This window comes from Xiphophorus couchianus, chromosome 8 (assembly GCF_001444195.1).
Source record: "Xiphophorus couchianus chromosome 8, X_couchianus-1.0, whole genome shotgun sequence".
NCBI lineage: Eukaryota > Metazoa > Chordata > Actinopteri > Cyprinodontiformes > Poeciliidae > Xiphophorus > Xiphophorus couchianus.
Genome location: NC_040235.1, coordinates 9,995,433 through 10,008,753, shown reverse-complemented (window position 1 = coordinate 10,008,753; position 13,321 = coordinate 9,995,433). Strand labels below are relative to the sequence as shown.

Here is a 13,321-nt window from a genome sequence, read left to right as displayed (position 1 = left end):
TTGTGGTTGATATGGTTGATTTTGAACTGATTTAAACTGCATTAAACCAAATCCCAATGGCAGCTATTTTGGTCCAGTCTTTTTTAATGCTGAATTAGAAACACTAACCTTAACCAAGGCAAGTAAGTTCTAAGTTTTTTGTGACCTCCTTGATCCACCCAAAAACGCCATCCCTAAGTCTCTGGAAGAATAAGCAAGTACAGATAATGGATGTATCAATATGAATATAGTTCTATCAACGACATTCATGTCCATAGTAAATCTATTTGAACTTAGGAGCAGCACAGTATGTATATGTAAGGTATCCATATTCACTTTCCTGTGTCTGCTCATGTGGCCATGTTGTCACCTTGTGAAATTTATTATAAAGATAAGTGTAAGACAATGAAGACCGCTGCCTGCTGAGCTTCTGAAAGCTTATTTTTAATAGAAATCAACAGAGATCTCTCTTGAAAGACTGCGTCAGTTAATATTTTAAATTTCCAAACAACTGCAAAGTCCACTTGAGGAAAATGAGACTACAGTAGACTTAGGGGTTCACAAAATCTAATGCCAAAGACAACTGATAAAGGGAATGAAAGTTCTCTGAAAGACTCATTTAAGTGCCCCATGTGTAAATGTGATCTCTCCTGTAGATCACATTTTACACTTCCTCTTTCTGCATTACTACAGACACATGCTGAAAACGTCTGCTCTCACAAGGAAGATGGCTGTTATCGAAAACATCTGAACAGAAATTGCTGTCGTTACAAAGAAAAAATTGATAAAGATGTAGACGTATTGAGGTGTCACAAGTGACTCAAAGAAGACATCACTGCTCCTCAGCTTCCTTAAAAGGGTGGTGGTATTTATGCAGCTGAAGCTCTGTGGTGTTTCACAACCAACAGTAACCACGAACTGGGTTTGGTGTCGACTGACGACTACTACCAGTCCGCTTCTTATCAGGTAGGTGGTTGAAGCTTGTGAAGTTCTCTCTTTTGTGTGTGATTTTGGTCAGTGCAGGATGTCTGATGAAGTTTGTTGTTTCCTCATATTCATCTTTTTTTCTTATTTCTATTTTATTTTGACAACATGGGACAAGTAGCATAAGTTTACACGTGGAACTAATGTTGTTCGTGACGTGTTTATAAAATGTACATGTGAAATGTTAGATTATCAGCTTTTAGACTTGAGAAAGTAAATCTTTTACCACATCCTGTTCTGAGTCAGTTTTACAATTCATGCTAAGGAAAGAACACACTTCATCTTTTACAGAAAAAAGGAAATACAGCAGCAATCTTCTGTGACATTTTATGCTTTTGCGTAAAATGTTCAAATATATTACATTTGGGATGGGGGTTGGGGCAGAATTGAGTGATGTACGGTACTTAGTTTGTCATTGGTTTGTTAGATGACCTGACAAAATACATGGATTACAAAAATAGTATTGTTGAGATTAAAATAAATATATTTAAGGTTGCAATCAAACCATTTATTTCATCTTGTGGTAGAAATTCGATTATGTCTGGTTGTTGTCTAAAGATGGCCACCTGTGAAGATGACAATGCTTCTTTTAGTGTCTTGTCTAATCCTAAGAAAATAAGTCAGAATTTTGACCCAGTGTTTAGGTAAAAATATCCAACAATAGTCTAAGTTTGCTTGAAGGACAAGCATGCAACAGTAATTGTCCTCTTGTCCGGAATAAAATTTTAACAAAGGAAAACTGTACATCAGTAAATCTTATTGTATGCAACTGGAAGGGGTGTTTTCAAATTGACATTCAAAAAAAAGCGGAACTGAAGCAACGATCATACAGTTAAAATATTAATGTACCAAATATTGTATACTATTGTCTTCATCAGAGACAAGATTGTGTCTCCAGAGAGGCACTTAATATTGTATTCATAACTAAAATTAAAATAAATGCGCGGTCTCTCCTATAGTCTCAGCTGTGGAAAAGAACCAGAACCGACAAAACAGTTTAGCTGGTTTAAAGGAAGCAATTTAAATCTGCAAGCTAATAAATGTAAGTTGATACATCAAGAGAATAAAGGAAATAATGTGTATTTCAATGCATTCAAATAAGTTCAACCATAATTGAGTGACAGGCCATGTATTGGTGAAAACGTGAAAATATATTCCCATTTTAGATGACTCTGAATATTTAAAATGTTAACTTTTGAGGACAAATACAAAATGGGGGAGCTCTTAGAGTTACAGTTAGTTTGAATAAAACTGTTTCAATTTAAGTTAAATGTCTGAAGAGTATGAACTTGGGGTTGCACTGTCTACGTTATGCCTGTGCAGTGAAGACTCTGTTTGATAGTCTGAGGTAAATAAACATATTTATTAAACAAGCCACATTCACAGACCTATCTGGAGCCATTAAGAGTCCCCCCTCCCTCATCCACTCCTCCCACAGTCACTCTGCGTCTTCATAGGTGTGGACGCAGCACACAAACAATTTCCCATATTTGGCATCATTATATTTAATCGCCTCTTGTGTGTGCCCATCTCCGTATATGGCAGACTGCAGCTCTGGAATGTAAGCACCCTGACATGCACACATTTCTTTGCAGGTCAGTTCAACCACAAAGACTCTTAGTTTAGATTATATGTTACTGAAACATAGAGATATAACCTGCATTTAGGTACAACACATACTACTAAGTAGGTGGTAGGTGGAGCTGTGAACTTGCAGCCAAGTGACACCTTTGCAGAATCAGTGACACCTTTGATGCTTGGGTTTGCACGTTGCTGGTTAGACATTTTGAAACTAAATATATTAATCTGGTCTGGTTTATAGTCTTTAATTCATCCTAAAGTTGTTCTGTCAAATTGAGATCAAAACTCTTCGCTAGTTAATTTGCAATTTTAATAGACTTTAGACATAGACTTACTTACTTAGGCGTCTAGCTTACTCCATGCCAGAGTTGCAGGGAGTATGGTGCCTGTCTTCAGTATTGAAATAGCAGAGGAAGTGCGGGGGCCACACAGCACCTGCACGTCTCCTGTCCAACTCTTATTGAATTATATTTACAGTATCTTCTCATCAAAAGAACATGAGATTAATAGAAATATCTGGAAATTAACAATATTTCAATTTGCAAGAGCAAATCTCAAGTAAATCAGAACATTGTCAAACCTATAATAACCAGTTTCATTTCTTTTTTATTAACAGGGGAAACTTTACACTAAAACGATGAAATGGTGTTCCGTGAAGAGAGGACTTGTCGTCTGCATTTTGAGTGGTTTATTGCTGTGTCTTCACAATGGATGGTGGGACGCAAACACCTACAATTACTGGAAAAACACTGGAAACGTGACCATCCTGCTGTGGAAGTGGCCATTTGGACGCTCGTACAGTCTAAAGGGAAATGTGTGCTGGGATCTATTCAAAATACCAAACTGTTTACTGGTGGATCAGCGCTCCTTTTTCCCCTCAGCTGATGTTGTTGTGTTCCACAACAGAGAACTGATACAGGGAAGCCAGCAGCTTCCAACCGAACTCCCACGTCCACAAGGCCAGAGATGGGCCTGGATGTCACTGGAGTCTCCTGCTCACAACGGAAACTTAAAGAAATTTGCAAATATCTTCAACATGACCATTTCCTACAGGAGAGATGCTGATGTGACCATACCCTTTGGTGAACTGCTACCTTTAGTGACTGAAAGTAACCTGGTGGAGGACAGCCATATAAATAAGACCTCTTTGGTCTGCTGGGTGGTCAGCAACTACAGGAACCACCACAGAAGAACCCAAGTCTACAAAGAACTCAGTGCCACGGTTCCTGTGAAGGTTTATGGACGCTGGAATAAATTGCCGCTCTCCTCTGAAGACCTCTTACCAACAATCTCTCGCTGCTACTTTTACTTGGCTTTTGAGAACTCTCTGGCAAAAGATTATGTGACTGAGAAGCTGTGGCAGAATGCTTACAGAGCAGGGGCTGTACCTGTTGTACTAGGACCCCCAATAAGTGACTACAAAGCTGTGGCTCCAGAACATTCATTTATCCATGTCGATGAGTTTTTATCAGTACAAGAACTGGGGAAGTATCTTCAAAGGCTTGCAGAGGACAGGAAGAAATATGAGGAATATTTTAACTGGAAAAAACACTGGAAGGTGAAAGTGTATACAGACTGGAGGGAAAGGCTGTGCAAGATATGTTTACCGTACAACAGTTTACCTCAGCACAAAGTTTATTCAGATCTAGAGGCCTGGGAGAAAGCTCATAACACCTAACTTTGAGACAGTGTGGCTGTGTTTGATCTGTTTACAACATATGTTGCTTTCAATTTGCACTTATGAGTAGAAACTGCAATAGCATATATTTAAAAACTTTGAACTTTTATCAGAGCTGAAATGATTAATCCAAGTAATCAAGATGAACTGATCTTTAAAATAATCATCAGCTAATATATACTAACAGTATACAAACTCAAAAATGCCATTTGCTGGACAAACAGAAATTAACTCAAAAATATACTGTATGTATCACTGTGTCTACATTTTGCATTAAAGGTAAAAAATAACCTTTGTAAATATATTTGGCCGAGAACTGTCATAGTTTTAGCTTTGCTTGGTTCAAACGCTATAAAAATAACAAAGGAATAATAATAATAATCTCCTGTTAAGCACCTTTTTCTATCCAATTATTAATTAATTAATCCAAAACATAATCAACAGTTTAGCCCTGCACTATACTGATGTCAACTCAAGGAGAATGACTTCCTCCTTGGGAACCAAGCAGAGTCAAATTGCTGATACTTGCAAAAACCCAACTAAAGTATGTCTAAGTTAGTCTCACTTCAGTCTGTGTCATGTGGAGAAAAAGAAACTAGGAACAGGAACATTGACAAGATTTTACACAAAATGGTGAAGATAGTGTGTGGCGTAGAGCTGAAAAGCACCAAGTGAAAAATCAGTTTCTCTTTTCTGATTCTTCAGTGAACTCACTAAAGGAGCTGCCATGCAAGACTTGATCATAAACATCAAAGACTTTGATGTGACGGAAACCAGCTAATAAAGAAGAAATACTACCAAATTTGGATATCCTGCATATGAAAGACTGAACCTGTACAGCTGCAGACAATAATAAGTGTAATCAGGTAAAGGGGGATTTTACAGTACAGCAAGAATCTGGAGAAAGCTGCTGTAAGAGCATTTTGGCTAAATCGTAGATTCCTTCTAATTATCTGAAGTAGACAGGGGGCAGAGGAGGCTTTGTATGCCAAAGGTCAAAATTAAAACTTTATTTAATCATTTGTCTCACAGTTATAGTTAGTGGTTTGGCAAAGTTACTTTAGTTGTTCAGTGTCAGACTGAAACAACTGTCTATTTCACAGAGTAAAGCAGCATTTACCTGACACACAAAACATGTCTGTCATCATCAAAAGTTATATTACAACACCGTCATCATCAAATGTCATGATTATCATCATGATCCAGGAGCCTGACTCTGTCACAAGAGCCATAAAAACCCAGATGGATGATTAACCCATGATTTTTTATTTTTGGAAAAAGCTGAAACAGTAATCCAATATAAAAAGGATTACTTTATAATAAAATGAAAATAAAAAAATCTATTTGACAGAAAATCCAAAATGGGTTAAAAGACTTAGATTTCAGAAGTATATTTATATTTTGTAAATTACTCATTATTATTTTTCTTACATTTTCGTTTGCAAAAATAACTTGGCTCAATTATAAAAGTTTGGATGTGTTACCTTTGATGTGACTTCATGTATTTTTTGTGTCTACTGGTACAAACAGAATTGAACTGCCAGAGTCATGGGACAGAGATAACATGAGATACTTGTGATCTGATCACATCCTGTTAAATATAGAAACAAGAAAAAAAAAGATGAGTGTATGTGTTAATTCAGTTTACCGTACTTGCTGAGCTCACAGCTATGACTTTCAACACTTTCCACAAGTAAAGACATTAAAATCTTAAGCAATAATAGTCGAGGTTACATTCTTGGGTTGCTTACTCATGCAAGAAGCAGAAGCTGCTATGGCCTGCGACCTGCAGCTATGTTTTATCATATGTTTACAAAATAAAATATCTATGTTCATATTAAACCTTTGAAGTTGAATATGTTAATATGTTTAATATGTAATAATATGTTAGCAAGTGTTAGATTAATTAATAACCTTTAAGAACTCTGTGTGGCTGAATTCAACTCTGTAGATTTAAACTTCAATGCACAATTGTATTCCCTCAGATATCAAGCAACCTAAAACTGTGCAGCCTCTCCAGTATGTGAATATTTGTATGTTCACATATTGTATAAAACATTAACTCTTTATTTTATTTTATTTTTGTTAGTGTCTGACATTGAATTGGATTTTTAAAAAAAACTCTAGGTTCTATAGTCAGGATCACCATAATTATTTCTAAATGTGAGAGAAATGAAAAAGATCATTTTTAATAAATTTAAAAGCTGCATTATGCATAAAATGGGTAATTCAAAGCAGTTATTAGTTGGTTATTGGGAACTAACAAGAAAACCATTATTGCTGAAAAGCAAAAGCTCTAGTCATGCTATAACTTTACTAACTATTGTAGCAGTTTCACTCATTTTGATTTTTGTCCCAAATGAGTTCAAATTACAATATGCTAAATAAAAACATATTAATTTCTTCAAGGAGAAGTTATACTGACACCAAAGAGGTTCCAGGAAAGAGAGCGGAAACTGCAACTTTAATGAAGCTAGAATAAGACCACAACAAACAATAAACAAAGGCAAACCACACCCAAGATAGACCAGCATCTATTTTTCAAATGATGTGAAAGCCTAAAGAGTTACACCACTGTCATAAACATGAAGGTAAAACCAAATTATAAAACAGAACAGTTGCTCACACAAAGCAGAAGTCACTTAACCAACTGAACATACACAGTGACAACACAAAAGTGAGGAATCCTTTAACAGTAAGTAAAACTGTAAAAAGAGACTTTAAAGCATCTTCAGAGTTGTGCATAAAAGCTCCACTGATGGAGAATGAACCCAGCGTAGAATGTTTTGTTTTGAATGCAGCTGGCATGAAGAGGGGCGTAGCAGCTAACTTTAACCACCAGAATCAGAGGGCTTCACATGTGCATCATATATAAATGCAATTTTTCAGCAGAATATTGGCATATTTATCTGTCCTGATACAAAAACATGCAGAAGTGTTGAAGTTCATACAACCATAATTTGATTAATAAAATTAAGCATCCATTAATTATTTAAATGAGCTATTAATAAACTCAAATAAATGCAAAGCAAATGTATAAATAACTATAAAGAAATATTGATAAATATTTATTAAATTTACAAAACACATATGCTTTTTCATATTATTTTCCATCCTTGTTTCATAATTTCAACACACTATAAACTTACTTTTCAGGTAATATTGTCTTAGTTCCAGATTTTATTTGCCATTTTTGACAAGCTACAGCAATATTTTATGACACATTGCTGCTCAGGGACCATAATAATGAAAGAGATAATAAAATATTGGATGTTGTTTCCAATCTAATTCAAAATAATGAATTTTGCACATGCCCTGCAAGGGACTCCAACTTCACCAGGTATAATAGGATAGTGGATGGAGGATGGGTTTTACACATATGTTTTAAAATGTGGGCTTCTTTAGTTTCATTTTAATTGTTAATTTAATTATTAGCAAAGTTAACTGACTGAAACCACACATATTTTTTTATTTACTTGCTAAATTCATTTGCAATTATATACATAAATTATTAACTTACAATTCATACGTTGTGTGGCACTTTGGCTCTCCAGTACATGTGTTTTTACTCATGGTAATGAAGCTCCAAGTTGCTCAACAATGAAAGTGAAAATTTTTAAGGTTTTCTTTAGCTGACATGTTCTTTTATTTTTGAAAGTGTTGAAACCCGATTCTGCAAAAGTCATAGTGTTGTTGACCAGAATTTGTGTTGAGTGAGGAAATTAACTAAAATAACTATAATAATAACAATGTTGCGCTGTTTAGAAGAAGGTATATAAAAAGAGAACAAATATATATTATGATACAGTCTTGGTGATGTGGCCAAAGACGTTACAAACTACTATCTCTATTTCCACCAGTAGGTGGAGCTAATCGATTAGAAGTCAAAGGCTTCTTCTGTTTCTATGCATTTGCTGCTTTATTGAAAAATTATATTGAGACTAAGCAAACCAGATGTAAAATCAACTGAAACCTTGTTAAGATCGACTACTTAAAAAGATAAGCATGTATTTTCATGCAAATTTTAGCTCACAGTATCATAAGTTTCTACTATATTCATAACCCTTGTTTTACTTGGTTAAATGTTGTAGCAGGCAAGGACAGGCAGTCAAGGTGGTTTTTCTTCTCTCATTTTGCTGGTCTAGCTGGAACTTCTATTGAAATCCAAGGATGCACAAAGTCGAGAGGTTTGCTTTGTGACCTCTGGAAAAAGGTGGGCTTCCCATCACTTCAAGGATGACCGGTTCCAAAATGATAACAGAGCTCCTCACCCTCTTTTACCTTCCATCTCCAAACCCTACCAAGGAATCTTACTTCAGCCATTTGAATCCAATTCATTTCACCTGGCCATGTGTAAGAGCCTTTTTTAAATGGTTCCACATTATAACATTATTAACATTATAACATTATAACATTATAGCATTATTATAATATAAGTCCCTACAGGGACCCTCACTAAAATCCCTGAGGCTTTAGTGAGACACCTAACTGTTCTTTTTTTTTTTTACAAAATGAACAGTACAAACCAAACCCATCTTTTTCTTTGGGTATGAATAAAATGACTTTGTGTTTTTCCTCTATCTTTTATATGTTTACACGCACACATAACACATAAGACTGGTAACAGTCACACAAAAACAAAATGAAACTGGTTTACACTACACTCTAGGGAGGGTACAGAATGAGGAGAAGAATAAAAGCAAAACTTGCACTACAATCTTTACTTCACTTGGTGGCATCCTTAAGGTGAAGCCCAGTGTTGTACAGTGAACGTCCCTCTGTATCTGTTCCATTTGTACGACTTGTAACATTTGAACTAAAGCCTGTTATATACGTAACCAAATCTCATTATTTCTCAAGGTAATAACACTGAGGGGTTATGGTCAGGTGGGCTGCACAGTGGCGCAGTTGGTAGCACTGTTGCCTTGCAGCAAGAAGGTCCTGGGTTCGATTCCCGGCCGGGGTCTTTCTGCATGGAGTTTGCATGTTCTCCCTGTGCATGCGTGGGTTCTCTCCGGGTACTCCGGCTTCCTCCCACAGTCCAAAAACATGTCTGTTAGGTTAATTGGTCTATCTAAATTCTCCCTAGGGGTGTGTGATGTGTGTGAATGGTTGTTTGTCCTGTATGTCTCTGTGTTGCCCTGCGACAGACTGGCGACCTGTCCAGGGTGTACCCCGCCTCCCGCCTGGAACGTAGCTGGAGATAGGCACCAGCAACCCTCCCGACCCCATTAGGGACAAGGGTGAACAGACGATGGATGGATGGATGGATGGTTATGGTCAGGACCCAGAACTGGTAAACGGACCTGGATGGTGGACAGACGGAAAAATTTGAGAACTACAGTACTTTATTATGGCTACAAGAAGCAACTCTTTCACATGTTTATCAGTAAGAATAGAACAATGATTAGACTTAGCTTGTTTAAGCATATGGTAAAACTCATTCACAGACATACAGAAAACTTTTGACCTATGTGAAAGTGTCTCATGCAGGACATTTTCTAAACATTTAGGACAATGTATTCCTGTGGCTCAGCAGGAGCTGGTTTTGACTCATTTCCTGTTTCACCAACTACAACTACTGCACTCATCTGCTTGGCTCTTTTCTTACATCGTCTAAAGGCGAAAGGATCTTCACTAGATGAGAAATCAACAATCCACACAGGTAAGAGTTATTAATGAGGTCTCACTTTTCACATAGCTTACGCATATTTCTGTTACCTTTAACGTCTTTTTAGGGTCTTTTGAACATATATTCTAACTACTGCATATTTTCTAACTTCAGTGGTTTGCAGTGGTTAGACAGGAGCCGAGTAATAGTGGTAAAAATTCTGAATTGAATTCAAATGTAAACATTCTCTAGGCTTCATGATTATGCATATTATATTGGATTTAGCTGGACAGATTGGGGAATTAAATTCATTTTGCATGGACAAAAAATGATGAAAAATTGCAATATGTTGGGTAAAGTATACACACTGCCATTCCAAATGTATTCATGGTTACTGATAATGAACATTTTAACATTTTGTCATGTTAAAATTACAAACAATGTATTTTGTGGGTATTTTATGTGATAGACAGTGTGAAACACTGGCACTACATAACATTAGCTTGAGATGTGAATTTTATATTTCCTTATATATGCACCTTATATGTGTATCTTTATATATGCATATGTGTGTGTGTGTATGTATGTATATATATTTCAGGTGTGGCTATCGGTTTACATCTTTTGACATTATCTAAAGCCAAAAGGTTCCACATTTTAAAAAATTAAGTGTCACAATGTAATTACATTTGTAGTGAAATAATCAGCAGATCTGAGTCTTTGTCATTATACTTGGGCCAGCAAAGAATTTCTATAAGAAAAAATGAAATATCTGGGCTTGAGTCCATCAGAACCAGAACCTTGATGTTCTCCATTGCTGAGTGTCGCTGCAAACACCAGCGGAGAGGTGACCACAGCTGCTGCTCACTCATATCATCTCCACAATGCTGAGTAACAAACCATGTAAAGGAAAAACTTTTGTGGTACAACTGAACCAAACATTAACTGGTTAGTACACAATGTGCCAATAGAAATGCACCTTTAACGATTTCTCAAATATTCATGAAAGAATCTAATTTAAAACTGCACCAAAGTGCTACACCAAAATGAAAATAAAATAAGTTGATGAAAAGAAAAAAAAGAAAAATAATACAAGAAAAACATATGTATAATGTTAAAATAAGAGTAATAATAGGTAAAGAAAAAAGTACAAAATACTAAATCAGAAAGGCTGAATACAAATACTGACAGCTCAGTTCAGATCTTTATTTTTCAAAAATTTTGAAAAGCATGTGGGCTTTTCCTTGTACTTCCAAATTATGTTGTGTTTGTCTCTAATTTTGCCAAAAGCATTGTAGTTTGTGGTTGTAATTAGCTTTTTTTTAAGTGCAAGATGTATGACGCAGTACACTTCAGATCTAAAACTGGAATTGTTTTTCATAACAGGAAAGTGACCATGCTAAAAAGATGGAGGTCCGATCTATCAAGAATGGCATCATCTTCTGCACCATTGTGGCTTTGCTACTTATCTTGTATTGTGGATTGCAAAACGGAGTTAAATCCTCCTACTTCAGTTACTCAAGAGGCAGTGGGAATGTGACCATTCTCATCTGGTACTGGCCTTTTGGCGACATGTTAACCCTAAAGGGAAATGTGTGCTGGGATCGGTACAAAATACCAAACTGTTTACTGGTGGATCATCGCTCCTTTTTCCCCTCAGCTGATGTTGTTGTGTTCCACAACAGAGAACTGATACAGGGAAGCCAGCAGCTTCCAACTGAACTCCCACGTCCACAAGGCCAGAGATGGGCCTGGATGTCACTGGAGTCTCCTGCTCACAACGGAAACTTGAAGAAGTTTGCAAATATCTTCAACATGACCATTTCCTACAGGAGAGATGCTGATGTTACTATACCTTATGGTGAGCTGAAACCTTTAGTGACTGAAAGTAATCTGGTGGAGGACAGCCATATAAATAAGACCTCTTTGGTCTGCTGGGTGGTCAGCAACTACATGGACCACCACAGAAGAACCCAAGTCTACAAAGAACTCAGTGCCACGGTTCCTGTGAAGGTTTATGGACGCTGGAATAAATTGCCGCTCTCCTCTGAAGACCTCTTACCAACAATCTCTCGCTGCTACTTTTACTTGGCTTTTGAGAACTCTCTGGCAAAAGATTATGTGACTGAGAAGCTGTGGCAGAATGCTTACAGAGCAGGGGCTGTACCTGTTGTACTAGGACCCCCAATAAGTGACTACAAAGCTGTGGCTCCAGAACATTCATTTATCCATGTCGATGAGTTTTTATCAGTACAAGAACTGGGGAAGTATCTTCAAAGGCTTGCAGAGGACAGGAAGAAATATGAGGAATATTTTAACTGGAAAAAACACTGGAAGGTGAAAGTTCATGGGGACTGGATCGAAATGCTGTGCAAAATATGTTTACAATACAGCAGTTTACCTCTGCACAAAGTTTATTCAGATCTAGAGGCCTGGGACAAGGAAGGATATAGACCATGAATTTTCATTTATTTCTTTTGTTGGTGACTGAATAAATATTTGGATTATAAATTTCTTTTCTCTTTAATCTTTGTACTTTTCCATTGTTATTATCAACCCACAACTAAGTCCCAAAAAAATGAGATCAGAAACACCATTCTGACAAACAAAAAGGTTTCGCAAACAAAAAGGAAGTTTGCACACATTTTTCATCATCACCTACATTGCTATGCAAGAAGAGACTTTTAGTTATTCAGGCAAGAATTAGAAAAGCCTAAATATAATCACAGATTCTGGTTACTAGAAGTGATACTATACATGTAATGGCCAAGACAGTTATTCACTCTGGTGTTAATATAGTCCAGTGATGACTCTGTAAATGGTTTGATTATTAACAGACAGGTAAGTTTAAGAACAGCACCAAATGGGATTAATGTTTATTCAATTTAAATTACTGATTGATGTTGAATGATTTGGACTCCTCAAAAACTGCATCAGTTTGCATACTATTTTCAGACAGTATTTCATACTGCCCTAACTAAAACAGAAGTGACAAATCGTCACATCTTCATGGTCTGACAGCAGCATCTTCACAAGAAAATGTGGTTAGAACCGCCATCTACCGTGTTGCTCACGTATTTTTGTACAGCAGCAAACTAAATGAAATTACCTTGATTGCAGGTACTGAAAATATAAATGGTAAACTAGTTTCAAACGTTTTCCCAACAGATTGCATTAATAATTTTATTTATTTAATGATCACCACTGAGCATTTAGTGTTCTATGGATGGAAATGGCATGGAAACCACAGCAGACAGGATGTCATGGCTTGTGGTCTTTTTTAATTTATGCAAGCACTGTGACTTCACTAGAAGGAACAAGGAACTTGCTCTCTGCAGTTTTTCACATCCCCAGAACATCTAACTATTAAAAACTCCCAGAAAAAAGTAATACAATTATCATTTGTTTACAAAGTGTACTTATGTATGTGGTTGTGTTTTACCTTTTTTGTGTCAATTGCTGGCAAGTTTAGCAATCAACTTAAATTT

General features: G+C 36.4%; 1 protein-coding gene across 2 annotated transcripts; it reads left to right on the top strand.

Annotated features, from left to right (window-relative positions):
- The first annotated feature begins 671 nt into the window (after positions 1-671).
- On the top strand, positions 672-12,338 carry fut7 (fucosyltransferase 7 (alpha (1,3) fucosyltransferase)). 2 transcript variants are annotated; one of them, XM_028026513.1, is made up of 3 exons: positions 672-945; positions 3,161-4,102; positions 12,171-12,338. In XM_028026513.1, the coding sequence occupies exons 2-3, from the start codon at positions 3,182-3,184 to the stop codon at positions 12,291-12,293; spliced, it is 1,044 nt and encodes a 347-aa protein (XP_027882314.1). In that variant the 5' UTR covers positions 672-945; positions 3,161-3,181; the 3' UTR covers positions 12,294-12,338. The 2 variants fall into 2 exon arrangements, with proteins under 2 accessions (XP_027882314.1, XP_027882313.1); XM_028026512.1 differs by lacking the exons at positions 672-945; positions 3,161-4,102 and adding exons at positions 8,970-9,109; positions 9,507-9,887 and having other exon boundaries at positions 11,220-12,338.
- Positions 12,339-13,321: the final 983 nt, after the last annotated feature.